Raw genomic sequence first — 25,200 nt, forward strand, 5'->3', positions numbered from 1 at the left:
ATTCTCATCTCTTTGTCCTGTTAACCTCAGTCCATCATCCACCTCTGGATTCCTTGTGTTATACAGTCCTGTGTAGTACAGTCCATTAAAGTGTATACTCTGTGGCTCTCAGTTTCATCACAGAGCTGTGCTGTGATCACCTCAGTCAATTTTAGAACATTTTCATTACTCCAAAAGGAAAAGTTCCATACCACCTTATACTCCCCTCTCCATTGTTGTCCCTAAACCATACATTTAACCCTTGAAGTCTAAAATGCTTTTAAAGGCCCCTCATCTGTCTTCAGAGTTATCCCTATAAGCTAGGTATTTAATGTAATGCAGATAGATTGTAGATTAACTTTTTTTTGAGATTGATAGTAGAAATATTTATCGATATTTTAAGTTTCACTTATTTTATTTCTCTAGGAGGGAAATTTAAAGAGATATCCAACACCATATCCAGATGAGCTTAAGAATATGGTCAAAACAGTTCAAACCATTGTACACAGGTTGAAAGATGAAGAGACCAGTGAAGACTGTGGAAAAGACTTGAAGCCACATGAAGATCAGCAAGTTGTAAATAAAGATATGGGTGTGAAGGTTAGAAAACTCAGTTCAAAAGGATTGCCCAAAGCCTACTTCAAGTTCTTTAAAATTTGAAAATGACAGTTGATATATAATGATCCTTTTTATATATGCTAAAAGGAACTCCCAAATATAAGGTTTTGTCTTCAGCTACATGAACTGGGAAGCTTTGATAATCATCAGCCACCCTCTTAACTGCTGCTACTATCACCACTTTTCTGGCTGTAGAATGTATATATTGGAAGGGCAGTGTCAACATACCCTTTGAAAAATCTTTGTCTCCATAGGACAAAATAATGAAGTAGAAAATTTATTATTATGGAATACTCTCTTTTTTCCTCTCCTGATAAATATTGACTTCTTCCTCTACTCCATTTTCATTTAAAATATAATCACTATGATAGACCTTTGACATTTTCTTGGTATATTTCTGAAACATCACAAATTCCTAAAGTGTATATTACTTTTGTGTACATTTCCCCCCATATTGTATCAGAGAAACAAAAGTTATCGCATCACCTTGAGTTACTATACAATTTTCAGTGAGCAGAAAACAGTCTAACCACCTTGAGCTGAATATGCTGAGCTAAGTGACTCAGTCACACAAATCTTGCAAATTCTAGGATGAAGATGAGTATAGGCTACATTATAAATTTTATTGTGGCTCTTGGGCCTTTGGAGGCAGTTCCCAAAATGAGCATTTTATCGGTGAGTGCTACAGGATTCCATGTTGTTTAAAGTTTGCTTGTTTAACATTTATATAAATTAGGAAGATGATAAATTATTTTTAAATTTCCATTTTTAAGGTAAGATTAGATATAAAACTTAAGATTCATGACTTCTGTATTTTTTCTTTTACTTAGCCTGCAGATAGTACTACTCCAGTAAAGAGCAATGCTGATGAAAGAGAAAAGTATTTAATGGAAAACTCTATACAGAAAGTCGGTGAACCTGAGGCTGAGATTAGTTCCGGCAATCTAGTGAATGCACATATGAAAGCCTCTGAGAACTTGAAGCATATTATTAACCGTGATGATATTTTTGAGGTAAAATATTATGCTGATTAATACTTTTATCATTGAGAAATTTAATGATATTTGGTAAATATATCACTCCTTTTGTAAAGATTGAGCTTAAATGTTTAAACTCCTTTATAAATTAGATTGTGGAAATTCTATCTGTTCTGACTTGTAATTTTATAAAGTACAAAATTGTGATTGCTTTTGTTTTCTGTAACCTAAAAATGAAAAGGACAGATTACTATAGGATAGTTTGACATTTGGCATTTTTCCTTGATGTGAAATTCTTTTTTTTTTTTTTTTATGTCTGATACATTTTGTTATATCTGGAGTTTCTTCCTAGAGGACCAGTACAAGCTGTACCTTCTTTTTAAAAAAACGATTTTATTGCGATATTAGTTAGAGCAGTACAATTCACCAATTTGAAGTGTAGAATGCAATGGCTTTTAGTATATTCACCGAGTTGTGTAGCTATCACTGCAATCAATTTTAGAACAATTTTGTTACCTCGAAAAGAAACCCTGCGCCCCTTAGCTGCTGCCCCCACTCTTACCCCAGTCACCCCATCTCCCTCAGTTCTGAGCAACCACTAACTTACTTTCTGTAGCTATAAATTTGCCTATTCTAGACATTTCATATACATGGATTCATATAATACTTGGTCTTTTGTGACTGCCTACTTCAGGTTCATATGTGTTTTAGCATATATCACTTTTTCATTTCTTTTTGCAGCTATGTAATATTCCATTGTACATTATACATTTTATTTATCCATCTGTTGATAAGACAGTTGGGTTTTTTCCACTTGGCCTATTATAATGCTTCTGTGAACATTGATCTACAGATTTTTTTAATGTACACATATATTTTTATTTCTCCTAGTATATATCTAAGTGTTGCATTTTTAGATCATAAGGTACAGCTGTGCTTAATCATTTGAAGAATTCCCAAACAGTTTTCCAAAATGGCTGCACCATCTTATATTCCTCATATATTGCTGGTGGTGATATAAAGTGGTGAAGCTGTAACTTTTTAAAATGAGTATCTAAAATATTTTTTATTTATACTTGTACTGGTCAATACAGTAACCACTAGCTACATGTAGTTATTTAAATTTAAAATAAAATAAATGAAATTGAAAATTGAACTTCTCAGTTCATTTCATTGAACTAAACATTTCATTGAAATAAACATTTCAAATGTTTAGTAGCCACGTGTGACTAGTTAGTGGCTATCATGTTAAACAGCATAGATATAGAACATTTACATCATTGCAGAATGACCACTGATCTATGGAGATAGTGATGTTGTGCATTTATAACAACATCTTTGGTTCCAAAAATTTAAAATACTTTCAAAGTCACATCATCTATCTTCATGGTTTTCCTGTGAGTAGTAAATACAGGGGGAAAAAAGTTCATGCAAGGCTTCTGAATATACTTTAGGTTGTATCACATCGCTCTATACATCATTATGTGCATTGAACATGTGGAAAAGTTATTAGGTTTGCACCTTGATATCTCAGTTATAGAAATGCTAGAGTCTCTTCCAATGCGTGACATCTTGTGGAAGAAACAATTAAAATAGTGGAAGTAAAGAAACTTTGTAGGAGAGTATTCATGTGATAGGGCTGTGTATTAGAATTGCCTAGCAACAACTGTTGAATTCTCCAAGCTTGATGGCTTTCTAAATAATGATAGTGGAGAACATTACCTGGTAGTTAGGTATATAAATCACAGGAGATGTAGCATATGAATATCTAGATATAAAGAATGGAGAAGAGAGACCAGTCACAACTATGCCTGAATAGGGTGACTGCTTCATTAACAGAAATAGGAATGTTAGGAGAACGATCAGGTCTGTAAGAACAAGTTTTTGGGCATGTGGAATTTAAACAATTGGCAAAACCATCATGTCTGCATATTAAATGAGCAGCTGAATATGTGGATCTTTAGCTCAGAAGAGAAATCAAAGCTAGATTACAAATTAGAAAATTGTTTACATTAAACATAGTTATGATAGTAGATGAAGTATCCAAGGGGGAAAAATAAGGAAAAAAGATGGATTAACTGTAGGAAGAAGAATTGAAATGAGTGAAGGAGACAGAAAAGTGGGGAGGAGACCAGTTGCCAGAAGTCCAGGTGCATTATAATTTCAAAGGTGCTGTAGATACCAGAGACTAGGACAGACCTTTGCACTTCCTTCTCATGCTCTTTCTTCCCATTCATTCAGTCATTAAGTCCTGTTAGTTCCAAAATTTGTTTAATCCCTTTCTCTTTATCAGCCACCACTGTCATTGTCCAAGATCAGGCCTAATTATTTTTCTTTAGGAGTTTATTAGGACTAATAGCTATATTCTTTTCTACCAATTTCTTTTCCCATACATTCCTTTTTAATTAATTAATTAATAGAAAAGTTTCGGGTTACAGAAAAATCATGTGTTCCTATTTCTCCACATCCTCTCCAGCATTTGTTGTTTCCTGGGGCGGGGGGTTAATAATGGCCATTCTGTAAGGTGTGAAACAGTAACTCAGTGTATTTTTGATCTGCATTTCCCTAATAACTAGTGATGGTGAATATTTTTTCATGCGTTTTTTGGCCATTTTTATTTCCTGTTTGGAGAAATGTCTATTCAAATCTTTTGCCCAATTTTCAATTGGGTTTCTTGTCGTATTGTTGAGTTGTATGATTTCTTTCTATAGCATGGCTCTCAAACCCTCATCAGATATGTGGTTTCCAAATATTTTCTCCCTTTGTGTAGGCTGCCTTTTTAACTTTCTTGAGAAAGTCTTTTGAAGAACAAAAGTATTTAATTTTGAGGGGGACATATTTATCTATTTTTCCTTTTTGTTGTTTGTGCTTTAGGTATCAGTTAAGAAACTGCTTTCTACCACAAGGTCTTAAAGATACTTTCTTCTTAAGAGCTTTATGGTTGTAGCTTTTATATTTAGGCCCATAGCTAAGCGTTTGTTGCTTTTGTTTGTCCTCTTGAAGAACCAATGTTTGGGTTTGTTGAGCCTCTCTATTTCTTTTTCTTTCCTTTGGCTTGAGTTTGGAATTAGTTTGATGTTCTTTTTCTAATTCCTCCAGGGGTACAGTTAGGTCTTTGCTTTTAGCTCTTTCTTCTTTTTTAGTGTAAGTATAGAGGGCTTTAAATTTCCCTTTGCTTTATCCCAACTTATCTCTTGATATGTTGCGCTGTTTTCATTTGTCTCAAGATATTTACTGAATTTTCTTGCAATTCTTCTTTGACCACTGATTATTTAAGATCAAGTTGTTTAATCTCCATATATTTGTGAATTTCCCCTTTTTCATCTGTTGTTGATTTCCAGCCTAATTCCACTAGGATTAAAGAAAATATTTTGTATAATGTCGATCTTTTTACTTTTATTGAGACCTGTCTTGTGACCCAATATATGGTCTATCTTGTAGAAGGATCCATGAGCATTTATTTGAAAAGAATTGTATCCTCCTGTTTTGGGTGTAATGCTATATAACATGTGTTAGGTCTAGTTCATTTTTTATATTGTTCAACCTCTCAGTTTCCTTATTTATCTTCTGTTGAGATGTTCTATCCAATGCTGAGGGTGGTATATTGAAGTCTCCATTTATTATTGTAGAGACATCTATTTCTCCCTTCAGTTTTGCCAGTGTGTACCTGATAGGTGCATAAATATTTATAATTATTTCTTCCTGGTGAATTGCTCCTTTTTGTAATATTTAATGACTTTCTTCATCATCAAAATTATGACAATTTTGCTTTTAAAATCTATTTTGTCAGTATCACTGCTCCAGATTTTTAAAAAGATTTATTTATCTATTTATTTTCCCCTCCCTCTTCCCCCACCCTGCTTTTTTTGCTGTCTATGTCCATTTGCTGTGTAATCTTCTGCATCTATTTCTCTTTTTGTCTTCTCTTCTCATACTGGGATTCAATCCTTGAGACCTCACCTCAGTTCCTGGTCTTTGCTGTACTTCACCTTGACTATCTCCTTTGTCTCTCTTGTTGCATCATCATCTTGCTGCGTGACTCACTTGCACAGGCACTCAGCTTGCCACACAGGCACTTGGCTCACTGCGCCGGCATGCTTTCTCCTTTTTCACCAGAAAGCCCCAGGGATTGAACCTGGGTCCTCCCATATGATAGGCAGAAACCCTATCACTTGAGTCACATCTGCTTCCCCAGATATTGTTTTCTTCCCCTCTCCCTCCCCTGCCCTGCTGTTTTTGCTGTCTGTGTCCATTCACTGTTTGATCTTCTGTATCTGTTTCTCTTTTTGTTTTCTCTTCTCATCTTTCTCACCTCACTAGGATTCAATCCTGGGGACCTCTGATGTGGAGAGAGGTTCCCTGTCAATTTTGCCACCTCAGTTCCTGGTCTCCGCTGAGCTTCTCCTCTTCGCCTCTTTTGTTGCATCATCATCCTGCTGTGTGACTCACTTGCGTGGGCACTGGTTCACTGAGTGGGCACTTGGCTCACCATGTGGACACTGACTTGCCACAGAGCCACTTGCACAGGCACTCAACTCACTGCATGGGCACTCACATGGGCACTCGGCTCGCCACATGGGCACCCACGTGAGCACTTGGCTTGCCACACAGGCACTTGGCTCACTCTGTGGGTACTGGCTTATGACATAGTCATGCTTTCTCATCTTCTTTTTCTCCAGGAGGCCCGAGGGATTGAACCCCAGTTCTTCCATCTGGTAGGCGGAGGCCCTTTCACTTGAGCCACATCTGCTTCCCCCAGATATTTTTTTTTTTGCATGGAATACCTTTTTCCAACTTTTTACTTTCAACCTGATTGTATCTTTACATCTGAGGTAAATCTCTTGGTGGTAGCATATAGAAGGTTCATATTTTTTTTAATCCATTCTGTCTGTATTAGCCCAAGAGGTTGTGATGCAAAATACCAGAAATTTGTTGGTTTTTATAAAGGGTATTTATTTGGGGTAGGAACTTACAGATAGATACCAGGCCATAAAGCATAAGTTATTTTCCTCACCTAAGTCTATTTTAACGTGTTGGAGCAAGATAGCTGCCAATGACTGAGAGGGTTCAGGCTTCCTGGGTTCGTCCCTTCCAGGGCTTGATTCTCTCTGAGTTCAGAGTCCCTCTCTTCCTGGGGCTTGCTTCTCTTTCCTCTGTGTGCTTACTTCCCGGGGCTCCAGCTTAAGGCTTCAGCATCAAACTCTCCAACAGCAGAACCCCAATATCAAAAACCCCCAACTCTGTCCTTTGCCATGCCTTTTATCTTTGAGTCCCCACCCACCAAGCCCCAGTCATAACTCAGTCATGCCCAGGTACAGACCAGTTTGCAAACATAATCTAATATATATTTTTGGAATTCATAACCATATCAAACTACTACACCGTCATTCTATGTATTTTGATTAGTGAATTCAGCCCATTATCATTCAATGTTATTAGTCCAAAGGCATGACTTACAAGGTCCTTTTTGTCTTTTGTCTTTCCACAGTCATATCTTACTATTGTCTTTTATCCTTTAAATTACCCTTAATAATCATCATTTATACACACTTCTCTAAGTCTCTTGCCCTTGTTTTTTCCTGTCAGGCTGTAGCACTCTGTTTATAGTATCCTCTAGTTAAGTTTCATCTTTTGGTAACATAGTCTTTCGGTTTTTATTTTGTCTTCAAAAACTTTAAACTTATCCTTATTTTTGAAGGACAGTTTTGCTGGATAAAGCATCCCTGGCTGACAGCTTTTTTTTTTTTTTTAGTACCTTAAATACATCATACCAGTTTCTTCTTGCCTCCATGGTTTCAGATGAGAGATTCATACCTAGTATTATTCATGTTCCCTTGTATGTCATGTTTTGCTTTTCCCTTGCTGCTTTCAGAAACCTCTCTTCATCTCTTTATTTGTCATTCCAAATAGTAGGTGTCTCAGAGTAAATCTAATAGGATTTATTTTGTTTAGGGTGTGTTGTCCTTCTTGAATATTGATATTTATATCTTTTATAAAGGTTTGGGAAGTTTTCAATCATTGTTTCCTCAGATATTCTTTCTGCCCCTTTTCCGTTCTCATCTCTTTCTGGGGCACCAATAATGCATATGGTTATGCATTTCACATTGTCATTCAATTCCCTGAGACCCTGTTCCATTTTTTCCATTCTTTTCTCCTGTATTTTCAAGTTCAGCTGCTCATTCCTCAATTTCACTAATTCTTTCCTCCATAAATTCAAATCTACTGTTATATGATTTTAATATATATTTAATCTCATCCATTGTGTCTTTCATTCCCATAAGATCTGTTTTGTTCATTTTAGGCTTCCTCATTACTCTTTATGCTCACCAAATGTCATCTTAAAAACCTTTATCTCTTTAGTAATATTATTATTAAAGTCCTTGAATAGTTTTAGGAGATTTGTGTGATTATCATTGATTAGTTGTCTTAAATCCTGTGTTTTGCCAGGACTTTTGGTGTGTTTCTCTGGCTGCATCATCTTTTCCTGTGTCTTAGTATGGGTTGTAATTTTCTGCTGATGTATAGGCATCTGAATATGTTGGATTAATTCACTCTGACGTTCAGTTTCTCTCTCTTGCCAAGTGGTTATCTTCATGGTCCGTTTTTGATTTTTGGTTCAACTTATTCTAAGTCTTTAAATTTGCTCAGCTTAGGTTATCAAAGTAGGTCCCAGTACTCACTTATGGGGTGCAGCTTTTTTTCTTGCAGTTTCCCTGCCAGTGAGCAGATGTTGTTCATCGGTGAATCTTTCCGTGATTTTGTCTTTTTACTGTGATTCTGATCTGGCCAGCGCCAAAATTCAAAGTGTGCTTTGCTGGCCAAATTGAAGGGAAACCACTCTCCACCCTCTGCTGCCCCTCCCTCTTCCCAGGGATGAAGACATCAGTTCCCCTCTTAGTTGGCTCCAGTGAGCCCTGGGTTTTTTCCGGGCTGTTCACATTTCTGAAGGTGGGGTATGGGTGCCATTAGTAACTCGCAGTTTTTGTTTCCACTTCTTTGTCTCTCTGTCCCTCATGCCCCTGGAGCAGCACGCTCCTGGTCTACAGATCCACAAAGCAGCTCCCTCTGACATCTTTTTGCCCTTCCTCTGTTGTTTTTGTGAGAGAGTTGAGCCCTGCCTACCTACCACTACATCATTTTCACCATCCCATGCATTCTTTTTTTACTTATTTTTAAAAAGTTTTAGATTATAGAAAAGTTACATTGAAAATAATAGGGGATTCCCATATACCCCACACTCACACACACACTTTCTCCCATTAACATCTTTTATTAGTGTTGTACATTTGTTACAATTGATGGACAAATATTGAAACTTTGCTACTAACCATTGTCTGTAGTTTACATTATGTTTTACACTTTGTACCATACGATTTTGTAAATTTTGACTAAATATATAATGGCCTGTATGTGTCATTGGAATATCATGCAGAAAAATTCCAGTGTCCCAAAAATGCCCCATGTTACACCTCTTCCTCTCCTCAGAACCTTTGGTGACACTATTTTTATATCATTATTACAAGTTCCTGTTACTAGAATGACAAGCCTGTTTTGACCCATGGTTGTATTCCCTTCTTATGTTTGTTCATTCCTTGCTCTTGAAGTTTTGGGATGGTGATGCCCACTCTGCTTCGGATAGAGAGGGGCCATAGATCCCATGGGTCAGTTGGATGTAACTTGCTTGCTTGCAGTTGAAGATAATCTCTTTTTGGGTGGATCAGCATTGACCCTCATCATCATTTTGTTAGTTGTCCTGGGTGAGTCTGATGAACTGGAGAGTAGGTGTTGGCTGCAACTCTTTTGAGATTCAGGCCTCAACCAGCATTTGAAGAGACTGAAGCTTATCTCTCTGAGACATATATTTAATGCAACATATATTTAATATAGTGCTAATTTTAGGTTCAAATAAAAGGGGCAGTAGAACCATATGTAGGGAAATCATAAAGTAGTCTAACTCTGTTACATTGGAAAGATAGGTGAACATATTTCATCTACCAATTGGATGACCCCCCATGCATTCTTAATAATACAGTTTATCATTTTAAAATGTAATTGTGATCCTGTGAGCTCCAAGCTTGGCTGCCTTCAACAATGAATAATCCTTACTTAGAGGGTAAACTTTTAGCATGCCGTCCAGTCAGCCTTTCTCTTTTTCCTGCCACTTATCTTGAGCTCCAGCTGCATGGAATTACTTGCTGTTCTCTGATTTGCCATGCTCTTCCATACCTTCATGTGGCTCTTTGCTCATAATGATGTTTCTCTTATCACTCTTCCTTCAAGACTAAGCTGAATTTTACTACCTTTTCTTATTCTACTAATAAACAGCCTTTAACTTTTTCCATTATAATACAGTATAGAACAGGAATTAGTAAAATAAGGCCCTTGTGCCAAATCTGGCCCATTGCCTGTTTTCACATTGCCTGCACAATAAGAATAGTTTCAACTTATCATATGGTTAGGTAAACATCAATAGAATAATAATATTTCATTGCACATGAAAATTGAACAAAATTGAAAGTTCACTGTACATAAGTAATGTTTTATTGAAACAGTCACACTTGTTTGTGGACATACTGTACTGTGGCTGCTTTTGTACTAGCAGCAGTGTTGAGTAGTTGGCAGCAGAGAGCATGTGGCCCTTTACTGAAATAGTTTGCTGGCCCCAATCTGTATCTTTCTTATAGCACTTAGCATTTTGTTCTGTATTTACATTACTTGTTCTCAAACTTCTTGGGTAGCTGAGCAACTAAGAATCTTAGTGTTTTTAACAATATACATACTGATGACTATTTTCATCATATTGAAACTAAGAATTTAACCTGCAGAAGATTTGATTTCATATACCATATTAAATCATATACTTGTCAGAGAAAGCATATCATTTTAGTTTTTTTCTGTCAATATTTGTCAACTGATGGCTTTTTGTGGGTTTTTTGATCATCTGATAACACTCAAGGTGGGAACATTGCCAAAGATAAGAGAAAATTTCATGGTAAATAATTAAAAATTCTGTTTCTAAATTAGCTAGTGACTGCCATTAGTTAATTTAATGGCAGAACCCCTCTGTCTGGATGATTTATTGAAACCCAGTAATCTTTGAGAGAATAGATTTGATGATTAGGGAGAGACTTTTTGGTGGTGTCCCCTCACCAAACTGAGATTTTTAAAAGACAGGGATTGTGCTTTATTCTTGTTTCTCTAGCACTTGACATAGTACCAAGCACATAATCATTAATACACTTGATTTTAAAGTGTGCCACAGAAATTTTTCCCAGAAGTACTTTGGCATATTGTTAATAATTGCTGTAATGTTACTGCCATATCTTGGAAAAGTTAATATAAATTATAAGCTAGTTTTCATCACTATGACCATAAAAAGGTTTTCATTCATGGTCTCAATATCTTTTATTTATCTTTTCATTTTGAAGTTCTTATGGCTTAATATTTATTCATATAAGGAAAACAATTTAATTTTTATAATTAGTTTGCTATAAATATTTCCCCCTTTTTTCTTTAAACTAGGAATCTGAAGAACTTTCTTCTGATGAAGAAATGAAAATGGCAGAGATGCGACCACCATTAATTGAATCATCTATTAACCAGCCAAAAGTGGTAGCATTAAGTAATAACAAAAAAGGTTAGATGTTGAAGGAAAACACTAATTATAGAAATGGGCTGAATAAAATTTATAAAACTTGTTTTTGTAATAAATTTAATTACATGCCATTGTTACTTAAAACATACCTTAGAAACAAGTTTTTAAAACATGATTTTCTAAAAGTTCAAGTTCCTTATGTCTCTTATTTGAAAGAAATACAATGATTGATCTTTTCTCTCCACTCATTCAAGTTTACTTAAAAGAAGATGAGCTTGAGGGGAGTGGATGTGGCTCAAGCAGTTGAGTCCCAAGTTTGGGTTCTGATGCCTCCTTAAAAACAGAAAAACTAACAACAAGCAAACAAATGGGGAAAAAAACAATCCAGGGAGGCTGGTGTGGCTAAATACCCACATATGAGGTCTTGGGTTCAGTCCCTGGCCCATACCTAACAAACAAGCAAACAAAGAAACAAATAAATAAAAGATGAGTTTGATAGGCAGTAAGCCTAGATTTTAATTTCATTTCCTGTACTTATTTCTTGTGTGATCCTTGAATTACTTAATTTTATCTATCAGGACATAGCTGCTTTGACATAAATGAGGATCAGTGAAGGTTTTTTTAGTATCAAATGGACTAGAGTGTGTAAAGCATCCAGATGTAGCACAGAGCCTGCTGTACAGTAGATGTTCGATGTAATTTTACTTTCTCACTGCTTTTGTTAACTACTCATTGTTAGCCATTTTTAAAATTTAGCTTAATATCTCGAGCTCATAGAAGTGAAAGGAAACTTGAAGAATATCTGTCTCTTCTCCTGTCCTTCCCTCACCTCACCCCACCAATGCCTAAGTATATCTACATTACATTATCTCTGTTAAATGTTCGTCTAGTCTTTGCCTTTACAGCATCAATAAACAATTATATTTACTGTCAAGATAACCTTTGGGTAGCTTAAGTTTAGAGTAAAAATAGGAATGATACCTAATATTTATTATGCACCTACTAGATGTTCGGTACTATGCTAAATGTTTCACGTGTATCATTTAATATTCACTGCAGCTCCACAGTGAGGAAGAGGAACAGGAGTGTAGCTAGGAAAGAAACTTAAGTCATGTAATTTGACACTGTTTTAGAAATTTCTTAAAAAATTTTATTTATTTCTCTCCCCTCCCCCCCCCTACCCGCCCAGTTGTCTGCCCTCTGTGTCCATTTGCTGTGTGTTCTTCTGTGACCGCTTCTGTCCTTATCAGCGGCACTGGGAAGCTGTATTTCTTTTTGTTGCATCATCTTGCTGCATCAGCTCTCCGTGTGTGCGGCGCCATTCTTGGGCAGGCTGCACTTTCTTTCATGCTGGGTGGTGCTTGTTATGGGGCGCACTCCTTGCGCCTGGGGCTCCCCTATGCGGGGGACACCCCTGAGTGGCACGGCACTCCTTGCGCACATCAGCACTGCGCATGGGCCAGCTCCACACGGATTAAGGAGGCCCGGGGTTTGAACCTTGGACCTCCCATGTGGTAGGTTGACGCCCTATCCATTGGGCCAAGTCTGCTTCCCAGTTTTAGAGATTAAAAATCTAGGATTCAAATAAGTTACATAACCCCTGTGCTACTCCTTTCAACTAAAATCACAATCTGGTATACTTGAACTATGCTCCTAAATTGTACTGAACAGCAAAAAATACCCTTAATTCTTTAATCCTGTGGCTGTTTCTATATACACTATTTCCATGATTGCACTGGCTGTGTGTTGGCTAAAAACAGCCTTTAGGGTTGAAGATATTAGATACTATCTTTTTAACTACTGTTTTAAAAAAACTATTATTTTTTATACTACCTACTTATAATGCATTATGAACCCTTTGTATTTCTGTCAATATAATTAATAAGTACACAACCTTCTCACACCTTGAGAATGTACTTGATGAAAATTCTATTATATGATTTAAAAATTGGAAGAAAGTAAAAATCCCTTGATTTGTTTTATGTTTGTGTATGTGTTTTTTTTATTTACTGCGTTGCTCATTTTATTACCAGGATAGATGAAAATTCTATGCGTGTAAAATAATTTCTTAACCAATTAAATTTACATAGGTTGTGAAATGTAACTATATAAAATAAGGTGTTTTTTTGTTTTGTTTTGTTTGCATATGTATATGCATTTATTCTGAATGGGGACAGAAGCATATCCACTAAAATTAATTGATGGCATTAGAAAACATTACATAATATAATCTTGTCAAATCAAATTCTGGGTAACCCTAACATTGATTAGATTTTTAAAATATAATGTTATCGCTATTTCAACATTCTCTGTAATATTAAAACTGACCTTTCAGGAATGCCTCTAGTTATCCTGTATGTAATGTATTATCTCATATATGGAGCAAGGGCAATATAAACATCACTTGTAATTACTGGAAAACATTTTGCACAAATTCTTGGTGACTTTTTTACATTGGCATTAAATTGTTTTGTTTCAGATGATGCAAAGGAAACAGATTCTTTATCAGATGAAGCGACACACAATAGCAATCAGAATAACAGCAATTGTTCCTCTCCTTCTCGGATGTCCGATTCAATTTCTCTTAATACTGATAGTAGTCAAGACACTGCACTCTGTTCTCCAGTGAAAGAAACTCATATTGGTATTAATTCCAAAATCAGGTTTGTGGCCATCTTTCAAAATAATTTATTTTTACCATAAATAGAAATTGTAAGGCAAATAATAAATATACATGAATAAAATATTAACGACTTCACAAATAATAAATATTATAAAAGTGTTTCAGGCAGTGTCTGATAGCTTCCCCTTTTCTAGTTAGAAATGCAAAAACATTTTCGGGATGCCTTTGAATGGTTCATTCAAATACTCTTGAATAGTGCTTAGACTTATTTAAGAATTGGCTTAGACATATGTGGGATAGACTCTCTAAAAGAAGTAAATGTTCATTTAATTCCTATAGGCTGGAATTTAATGAAGTTAGAAGCAAATTTTATTATTTGGGATTTCTTAAGCAAAGTTTGGTTAGTAAAGGAAGACCTTATCATTTTATCTTGCTGTTAATTTTTCAGTTTGAGGCTGCTTGAGATAAAGGTTCAGGTTACTACTGAACCAAAAGCTTATTGAATGAGTGTTATAAGCTGTCTTTTAGAGGTAAATAGTTATTAAATTCCAGGTATACTTTAGTAAAAAAATTGGATGTAGTGATTTGTGTTGTTATAAAAGAAAGATGAATTTTTACCTCAAAATACATTTTTTAGGTACTGTATAGTTATGATTAACATTTTATTCTCTGAAACAGGGACTATGACTCTGATAAAGTATTCATTTTAATAACCTTTTGGATGTTAAGGTAATGATTAGTTTGTTGAGTAATAAAATTTTAGTATAGTATTTCATAAATCAAGTTTTATGTATAATGAAATAAAGACTAAACAGTGATCTAACAACACCTTTTCGTGCTGCATTTCTAAGAATGATTATTATCTATTGCCTATGGGAAGATGAGTATTCTGGAATCTTGACTATACAAGAGGACATAAATATTTTCACTGCCAACAAGTAGAAATAAACTATTTTCAATAATTTTGAAATGGCACGTTTAGAAATATTTGCCAAATACAATATAGTCATATAGAAATGTGGTATTAAATTTAGTTGGTTTTTTGTTTTTTTTTTAAGAGAAGTTATGAGTTTACAAAACAGTTATGCATAAAATACAGAATTCGTCTATTATCCGTTATTTACTTTAGATTTATTTTCCCCATATACCACACTATTAAATTTACCACCTTGTATTAGTGTCATACATATGTTATAATTCATGAAGGAACATCTTTATACTTGTACTAGTAACTATAGTCCACCGTACATAATAGGGTTCATTGTGTTATACAGTCCTATATTTTATCTTTTAAATTTTATTTTAGTAATATATACATCCTAAAGTTTTCTCTCTTAATCACATTTGCCTATATAGTTCAGTGCTGTTGATTACACTCTCAGTAATGTGCTAACATCACTACCAGCCATTTCCAAATGCAATATAGCCATCTAGATGTGTGAATAGTTTTGGTTTTCATCCCTGTTACATATTTAATGCAAAGCTTTGGGAGATTAGTTAATTCTTTGCTTTGTATAATCCCTTTATATATATGTATGTTTGAATTTCATAATTAGTACTGTTCGTATATGGTTTCAGAATGGTATAAAAACACAGCATTCTCTTTACTCAACTATTCAAATTATTGACTTTCTTTTCATATATCTGCCTTTTTTCCCAGCATTTCCTTTTTTAGTACATTCATGAAAAGATGCAGCAATAGAAGAGGACACATAAATTCAATTTTTGTTCATTGTTTAGCTCTATTAAACTATTTTGTGAAAAGTAGCCCAGGGATTTTTATGAAAATTAATTTTGAGATTATGAATTTTAATTATGATGTTTACTTGTGTCCATTTAATGTAAAACTATGTTATTTGACTCTTAAAATATTTTTAGATCAAAAACTTTATAATCCCTTTCTTCTATGACTGCATCAACTCTTTTAACTTTGTATAACTGCACATTAAACTGATTAGTCATTAATATCCCATCTCTTCTTAAGGGGCTTCATTAAGTTTTTCATAAAATTATCTTTGTTTTAGGCAAGAAGATGAAAATTTTAATAGCCTCTTGCAAAATGGAGATATTTTTAAAAATTCAGTGGAAGAAAAATTTAAGGTTCATGATAAGAACTTACCAGAATATGATTTAAATATTCAAGAGCAATTAGTTCTAATTGAGAAAGGTGTTGACTCAACAGCCACATGTGATGAATCTCACAGATTAGACCATATCAATATGAATCTTAATAAACTTGTAACTAATGACACATTTCAAACAAAGATAGAAGAAAGATCAAAGATACAGGATATAGTGCTTGGAACAGGCTTTTTAAACCTTAATACTAAAGAAGAAGCTGAGCATTTGGAAAATGGAAATAAGTATTCTAAACTGGAATCCATAAGTAAAATAAATGGACATTCTGAGGAAACTCCACAGTCTACTAGGAGGACTGAACCACTTAACACTGACTCTTCTGTTGACATGGGTATTTCCAAAAGCACTGAAGATTTATCTCCCCAGAGAAGTGGGTCAGTTGGATCTGTTGTGAAATCTCATAGTATATCTAATATGGAGGCTGGGGGACTAAAAATCTATGACATTCTCAGTGATAACAGACCTCAGCAGCAAAGTGCAACAGTTAAAGTAACACCTACTATTGATGGAAAAAATATAGTCAGGAGCAAGTCTGCGACACTTTTGTATGATCAACCGATGCAAGTGTTTACCAGTTCCTCTTCATCTTCTGATTTAGTGTCAGGTCCAAAGGCGATTTTCAAGTTCGATTCAAATCATAATCCTGAAGAGCCAGTTGTAATAAGAGGCCCTGTAACAAGTGGCCCACAATCTATGTCTCAAATATATGGTCCTCCACAATATAACATCCAGTACAGTAACAGTGCTGTAGCCAAGGACACTTTGTGGCACTCCAAACAAAATCCCCATATAGACCATGTCAGTTTTCCTCCTCAGCGCCTTCCTAGATCAGAGAGCACGGAAAATCACAGTTATGTGAAACATTCTGCAAATATGAATTTTTCTAACCATAACAATGTTCGTGCTAATACTGCATACCATTCACACCAGAGACTTGGCCCTGGAAGGCATGGGGAAATGTGGGCCATCTCGCCAACTGACCGACTCATTCCTGGCATAACCAGAACAATTCAGCGCCAAAGTAGTGTGTCCTCTACGGCCTCTGTAAATCTTGGTGATCCAGGTCCCACAAGACGGGCCCAAATTCCTGAAGAAGAGTATTTATCATACAGAGAGTTACATTCAGTGGGAAGAACTCCACCAATGTTGTCAGGATCACAGAGACCTCTTTCTGCACGAACATACAGCATTGATGGTCCAAATGCATCGAGGCCTCAGAGTGCTCGGCCCTCTGTAAATGAAATACCAGAGAGAACTATGTCAGTTAGTGATTTCAATTATTCACGAACTAGTCCTTCAAAAAGGCCAAATGCAAGGGTCGGTTCTGAACATTCTTTACTGGATCCTCCAGGAAAAAGTAAAGTCCCTCATGATTGGCGAGAACAGGTACTCCGACACATTGAGGCCAAAAAGTTAGAAAAGGTAATTGGAAATGAATTTTTATTTTATGAATTTGCTTATTTTCCTTAAAAATACTTTGCTCTATTTTTTATACGTGGTGAAACAAAATGCTTTGAATTTATATTTTAAGACTTTGTCCTTGTTATTAGGGATAGAGTTCCAAGTTTAGACTTGGCCAGGTCTCAAAAAAATGAAGATGATGGTATAAACTTCTTTCCTTCCTCATACTCCCTCTTTGGCTAATAGGCATATATCCATTTTATATATTTATGTGGTGATTTCTTTCAGATTGTGCATATATACTGTAAGTAATACATATCTGTATTTCTATGTAGCATTTCCAACTTCCTGCTCTCCACTGCTAATGTTGATTATGTAAATATTTGTAAGAAAATAGCAATTTACTGTATGGCTATATGAAAACAAGAAATGTAAATATTTCATTTAGGATATTTTTTCCTAGTCCATGTTCTATGAGCTAATACTGTCACTGACTCAGATTGCTTCTGGCATGGCATTTACTCTTGTCTTTTCTGACTCCGTTTTGATTAAGTGTTTCTGGGGCTGTCAAGTAGCTTGGAAATAGTTGGTAAAGTTTTGCTCGTATTCAGTGTATAAATTTATTTGTAGATGACTATCTTTTAAAGGAGTTAAAATTTTAAAAAATTATCCTGTAAAACTAATACTAGTTTTCCCTAGTCTTATGACCCAACTATATAAGGCAACATTCTTTCTTTGAGATTAGTTCTTATCTCTCACTGAATTTTGCCCAAGACTCATACCATTGTTTATTACAAATATTTAAAATGAAATGTGTTTTTTTTTAAACAGACAGTTGTATAGGACCTCAGTTAGTCATCATTTTAAAGGATTCCTTAAAATAAATATTTCAGAAAAAAGTTCCTAAAATATGGTTAGTTCATTAATTCGCATTGAACCTGGGCCTATAATTATTCTTTTCAATACTGTTTCTCAACTTTAAATAGCATGCATAGCCCATAAGCTACTTCTTCCTCACCTGCCCATTTTGTTTCAGCTGTTAACTCTCATACTGTTGGCTGCTTGAACTTGTGTGCTTTTCTAAGGAATTTGAAAATATCTTAAGCAGGAGAGTTTTATAGTAAACTTCTGGTGACAGTGTGGAATTGGATTTGAGAAGGAAGAAGGTGTATACTTAAGGAAATTGAGTGATGAGTCTGCTTTGGTGATTCAAATAAGAAATTAAATCTGGAAGTGAAACTAAGGAGCAAATTCAAAAGTCAATTTTGCAAAGTTTACTTCTGATTGAATATCCCCATATTCAGTTATTGAGGAAGAAGGATAAAGCTTTGTGCCTTAAAGAGATATTGTGTTTGGAATACCATTAACTCTACTACTGGATATAGAGGAGGAGTAACCAATTGAAAAAGAAAAAAGTTTATCATTATATTGTATAGTTGGCATCTCATGGCTGTTCTTCCATACTTTCCTGGGAATAATCACTTTCCACAGTAATGTGCCTAGGCTATAGGAAATAGATTATTTTATAATGCTTTTCTTATATTTTAAAAATAACTTGAAACTATGTTTCTAATTTTTAAATATAAGCAGATTTCTTATATCAAAGATAGGAAGGGACTTTTAAAATACATTTCTATAATGTTTTCATTTTTGAAAGATTATAATAATAAAACTAAGTAATTAGATAAGGTAGAACTATTCAAAGAGACAGGGGAGCAGGTATAGCTCAGTGGTTGAGTGCCTGCTTCCCATGTACAGGGTCCTGAGTTCAATCCCTGCTACCTCCTTTAAAAAAAAAAAGGCAAATAGTGAGCTCCTTTTTGAAATACAGTTAAGGTTTTGATACATAGGACAGGAAGAAATTTCTAGATTAAGATAAAAAGTTTTATTAAGAACATCTGAGTACAGGGAGATATGAGGAGAGGATTTCATCCTGGTTGAAATAGGGATTTTTTTTGAGAAATTTTGAAAATAAAGTTTGGGCTGGATTATAGATATGAAAAATAATAATAGAAGTTAAATTTATTGAGTGCTTACCAAGTGCAAGGAACCATCACTCTACAAACATTCTCTTAATTCTCACAAGGGTTCTATGAGTTTAGTATTTTTATTATCCCATTTTACAGTAAAGAAATTGAGGCACAGAACAGTTACTCAATATGACATGGCACGTTTATATGGGGGAGAAGAAACAATATTTAAAGCGAGGCAGAATAATTTTGATTTGGTAAAATAAACTATGAGAAAATACCGTAACAGACTATCCCTGGAACCCAAACATATAAAATAGATATCATACCTTGAGATCCCAAGAATTCTTGAATTAAGCTAATCTAGAAGCTATGAAAAGGAATATAGTTCAAACATTTTTTTCAAATTTGAATTATTATAAATATCCAGCAGAGGCTAATGTTCCTTATTATATAAAAACTCAGATAAGAAACATACCAAACCATGGTATGATTAATACAGCATGATAATTTCCATGTACCCTTGTTATTATACAACCATTAGGATGTAACAAACAACATTGCCCAGAAGATATGCCTAGTATTTAGTCGAGCTCTGCACAATGTGTTGTGATGGGGTGAAGTTTTTATGTGCACAAGTCTGAATTAAAAATCAGACATGTCTGAGGTTCAACCTTGTTAGTAAAATATTTACAAGGAGCTCATATATGTTCAGAGATGACAGGAAAAAGTTTGTTCCAAGATCTACATATCATTTTAAAAAGGGTCAATTCAAGTTACATATTCCCTGGAGTAAAATTTCCCTTCAAATACATTTTTGTTAGTAACCATTCCCAAAATGTGGTTTTCCCTAGATTTACCATTAAGCCCTCAATACTAAGGGACATTAACTAAAACCATCCACATGAAAAAGCAGCAATTAACAGCTCTGGGAATAAAGAAGCAAGATGAATGAGAATCAGACAGTGCATTTATTGGAGTAATCTTCAGGTAACTGTAGGGTTAGCGGTTAGGCATTTATGTGAACTGAATCTATGAAAAATTCCACCAGTGATTCAAGTTTAAGAAGAAGTAGCCACCACTAACTCCTAATCTAGTCATCTTTAGTATCTGTTTTTTGAAAGGGAAAAATTCATACACATGAATTTTCTCATTATCTGTCACATACACACACACCACATACTATACCACACACCAGCAATGATAGAGCAGATGGTGGTAGCTTTTCCTTAGGTCTATCCTGAAATTGTGTGTGATACTTTTCTCTAATGTAAGATACTTTCCTAATGTGTAAGCTAAGTCTTTTTAAGAAATTGAAATGGCCAAGAGTAGCTATTTTTTAAATATATTTTGTCTTGCAATATGTATATTTAACTCAGTTTCTTTAATAATGAGATAGAATTGATGTATATAAAATGAAGTTGGCGCTCTAGAAATTCATTTTGTATTAGAAAGTACTGGTTGTTGGTAATTTATCTTTATATAGAGAAATGGTTTGTGTTCCAAGTACAGCATTATATAGATACACATAAATCTTCTGGGTATGAAATCAATTCCTATTTTCTGTCAAATTTCTAATAAGATGTGTTAGAAGTAAAGGAAATAGCATTAAAGCAGTTATATGTATTTTTTTGTTTGGTGTTAAAATGTGAATGGTTTTATTTACATGTAATTAATGTGTATGTTGTCATAGAAACATGGTAAATGGTGCCAATTTTTTCCAGTAGCACTGAAAATTCAGTGTTGCACGATATTTCTGCATGTCCGTGGGGTTACTTGTAAATAAGTCTACATACATAACATGTCTTGTGGATTTTGCATGCTATACTAATCTCTGTTAAATCTGTCCCCTCTTTATTCAGAGCATGCTGTCAAGGTCCTTTAATTCCAATTTTACTGCTGTAAGCAGCTTTCACTATGGCAGCTCTAGGGATCTGCATGGCAGCCAGGGCAGTCTTGCCTTGAGTATTGCAGACGGAAGAGGTTCTGGTGGGCACATTTTTCGAGTGAGTACCTACAGTAGTCCAGTACTTTTAGCACTTAGAAGACAAAAAACAACAAAATTTGAAATGTTTTTAACATTTCTAAGGGAAAAAAAATTCACTGTGAGTTAAAAATCTTTATAGCCTCACAGTTCTTCCTCAAACTTTTTGCAAAGGTAATTTAATTTTTATCTCTAAAGTTTCTTTGGTTTAAAGCTAAGGGTTTAGCCAACTCTTATTTATCCATGCAAAAAGAGGTGAGAAATAGATTTAATTATCTGAGACCCCTCAGATAATAACTTAAAAAGTATTATTCTTTGCAGTGTTTTTCTATTAAATATTAAAATTAGTATGCCCTCTGTAACTGGAGGTTTTAAAGCTTATGCCGTAAGTAATCCACAACAGGATTGTTGAGAGAAACAGTTTTCACTCAGGCAAAATTGAGAATAGGTTAATGAAAAGCACTATCTGGAAGTAAGTTTCATCAAAATTTGCTGAATATCATTGTATATGAAGCTGGATAAATTGTAATAACTACCAGTGGAAAGGTAAAACCAAAATCCTTTATTACCTACATTTCACCGTAATTGGTAATTATAAGATCAGTTGTGGTAATCAGGGTCAATGGTGAAGAAGTAAGGGGATAAGAATGACAGAGGGAGAAGGAACAGAGTAACTAGTGCATGACTCTGTTTTAGGATTTTTCTCTCCATAACAAGTGAAAGTGGTATCATGGGCTCTAAACAAATGTATTTCCTCCTGCTTTTTCCTTCCATCCCAATAGGATCTTTTTCCCTATATAACCTTATTTTATCCCCTTCCTATAGTTTTATTTCCATATTGACCCTTATTTCTAGTCCTTCACTTTCTCTTTACTTTTTTTTTTTTTAAATATACCCTTGCTTTTGCTGTGTTGTGTTCCATAGTAGGAACAGTGTCCTAGGTTCACTTTGCTCTGACATTGCCTCACCTAGTCTTGCCCTACCCTCTGTCACTTACCACCATTTGCTTTCTATGTAATGTTATAGTGGCACCAGTCATTTTGAAACTTCTGTTCAAAAGAGGTGAAAGGGAAGGGAGTGATCAGTAGGACCGCCCAGAACATCAGGCACTCATGCCAACAAAAGCCTCGAAGTAAAGACTAGTGGCATTTTTTACCTCAGGAGTAATCTTTGTCATTCATAACCATATGAAACAATTGTCCTTTCTCCCAAATTCTTCCACAGTAACAATTTTGCTTGCTTTTGTTAAATTCTGTGCCTTGAGTCAGTTGACTTTTACTTTATAATTTAGCATGTGCTTGCTCTTTTAAAGAATAGATAAACATAGTTGTATATTCAGACTGGTGTTTAAATTTCAAGCTGTAAGTGAAACTGATTATTTTGTATTCTGAAAGTGCATCAGAAAAGGAGAAATATTCTTTGCAAAAGTACTCAAAATTAGATCAAATCACATCTGAAAATGACCCACGGTTTGAATTAGAATTAATTGCATTTGATAAATCTGTTGAACATAAATCCTTAGGTTTATATGTATCCCATATACATCATAATAAAGTAGATTGTAGAATGTTTTTCAACATGATATAGTTTGCAGTTCTTTATTGCTAACCCCATACTGTTTTGAGAGTAATAATAGTGCTATTTATCACAATCTATTTGGTTTCCTAAAGTATAACTAGGTGTCTTTAGAGTGAAATTCTAATGAAAAATATAGGTGTCCTGCCTCCCAGCTTATTTATAATAAGAAATATTCAGGGATAATGAGATGCTGAGTCTCTTATCCCTCCAAAATTATCTATAGCTAAACTGTACTATTTGAAGTATGAAAATACGAATTAGTTAATTTTAAAAGAATTTCTCCAAACTAGTTCTTTTGAAAATATTGAGCCAATATTAGGTGGTATGATAGAATTAAGGTAAAGCATGTTTTGTGAGACTGTAACCTTATTGGTGCTGCTCATCATTTTAAAAAAAATCTGCCTGGTACTGTGATGTTAAAATAATAGTAGTTAGTGGAGTGGATGTAGTTCAAGTGGTAAGCACCTGCTTCCCATGTACAAGGTCCTGGGTTCAATCCCTATTACCTCCAAAAAAAAAAAGAAAAATAGCAGTTAATTTTTTTTTAAAACCATAAACTTCTTATGGTCCTCAACAGAATATTTTCGCTGCTCTAAAATGTGAGGCTGTTAGTTTTAATTAATAACTAAATTTATTGCTCAAAAGAGTTAAAAGCTAGGTATTACCATAAATAAAAGTTAAAGAAAAAAGAACGTGAAGAAATCTGTCTCCTATATGTGTGCATTCTAAAGAACTAGGTTAACAGTGTATATTCATATGAGCTAGCATATTACAAGAACAAAATTGTTACATATCTTTAGAAGAAGGCTAAAGGTACAAATACTGATGGCACAAACAGATGATAGTAATGTTTGACTTGGGTCTCTATCTTTTCACTCTTGAGCAATGTTTTTTCCTAATCATTTCTCAAGTGTCATCATCATTTTGATTTCATATCTTAAAAAACTTAAGTATTTACTTTTTATTTCCCCCTCATTTGAAGCATCCCCAGACATCCAGCCCAGGAGATCCTTGTCAAGATGATGTATTCATTTCAGGACAGCAAAACTACTCATCTGCTACACTTAGTCACAAAGATGTTCCTCCAGACAGCTTGATGAAAGTAGGTGCTGAGGATATAAATGATACCATATCTGGAGCTTACTACCTTTTGTAGCCTTTGAATTTAAAATACCACATATTCTTTAGCACTAAAATTACTTTTTTTAGGTCCCGTTCCCCAATTAGTAAAGACTTTTTTAAAAATTGAGAAATATGAAATAGAATTTGGATCTATCTGCTATTTCTCAGTTCATCCCATGAGTTTTCCACACTGAAGAGTGAATTTATTTTTGCATTTGGAGTTCTATAGTTCTATTTATTTTATCATTTAAATGTAGGGCTTTTTGGCATTTCTGATAGGAAGCCTATATGAAGAGTTGAAGATGAACCTATTTTAAATTCTTCACTGTAGGATCTTTTACTGTAATTGAAGGCATTAAAAAATGCCTCAAATGTAATTAGATACCATTTCAAAAGGCTTTTATATATAGTAGAAGAGATGATGGTTGTATCCTTATACTGTTGTAGCTAAAAAGTTTTACTCATTTACAGGTTGTTTACTTATCTGTGGCCAATGCCAGATAGATAATTTTTTCCCTTACCAACCTTCCTCAGCTCTTCTTTCTCTTTTCTCAACTAATTCCATGTCCCTAGTATAAATGGATGAAGCATAATTAGGTATTATGTAGAATATTTTCATTATTCTTGAGAGTAAGCACCCAGCCATCTAGTACATAAGTTCATGCATATCTATTTATTTTACTCTTTTTTCTTTTTTCTTTTAATTGAACTCTGTCATCCAGGTTCTTTTCTGTTTAATATAATATAAATTTTGTGGTTTAGATTATTGAGTTTGTTAATGCTTTATATTTCCTGAGCCATCTGCTAATCATAGATTAATATATTCCATGTGTATGTTTAACATTGATATAGAATGTCAGACCAAGACTAAAATTGAGGTGTCAGGGAGTCTTAATAATAGATCAGGAGTAACTGTTGTCTGAGAGAATTTTTCCCAGGAGAAAGCTATTGAATCTGCATATAGGGATAAGTGGTATAAACATCAAGAAAAGCAAGTAAGATGTACAGAGCTTAGCATAAATAATAAAGTTTCAGCACAACCAAATAATTACTCCTAAGCAGACAGGAATACTATCTATAGTGGTGAAGTAGTAGCCTACTGCAAGGTTTTTTTCAAAGATATAGGAATACTATAGCACCTCCTCTCTTCCCAATATATTTATCACAGAGTAATATCATCTTTGTGCCCTGTCATTAAAAACCTGTGTATGTTC

At 34.5% G+C, this 25,200-nt stretch overlaps 1 protein-coding gene across 50 annotated transcripts in view; it reads left to right on the forward strand.

Moving 5' to 3' along the window:
- ERBIN (erbb2 interacting protein) overlaps window positions 1–25,200 on the forward strand; it is a 176,792-nt gene that overhangs the window by 143,433 nt on the left and 8,159 nt on the right. For 17 of the 50 annotated variants that reach the window (XM_058309376.2, XM_023590865.3, XM_023590868.3 and 14 more), the window contains 7 exons: window positions 406–579; window positions 1,428–1,610; window positions 11,097–11,211; window positions 13,649–13,832; window positions 15,817–17,353; window positions 21,165–21,308; window positions 23,847–23,966. In XM_058309376.2, the coding sequence (XP_058165359.1) occupies window positions 406–579; window positions 1,428–1,610; window positions 11,097–11,211; window positions 13,649–13,832; window positions 15,817–17,353; window positions 21,165–21,308; window positions 23,847–23,966 (2,457 nt within the window). The remainder of the gene's footprint in view (window positions 1–405; window positions 580–1,427; window positions 1,611–11,096; window positions 11,212–13,648; window positions 13,833–15,816; window positions 17,354–21,164; window positions 21,309–23,846; window positions 23,967–25,200) is intronic. The other 33 variants (XM_071208353.1, XM_058309445.2, XM_071208352.1 and 30 more) reach the window with 3 other exon arrangements.

This window comes from Dasypus novemcinctus, chromosome 2 (genome assembly GCF_030445035.2).
Source record: "Dasypus novemcinctus isolate mDasNov1 chromosome 2, mDasNov1.1.hap2, whole genome shotgun sequence".
Taxonomy (NCBI): Eukaryota; Metazoa; Chordata; class Mammalia; order Cingulata; family Dasypodidae; genus Dasypus; species Dasypus novemcinctus.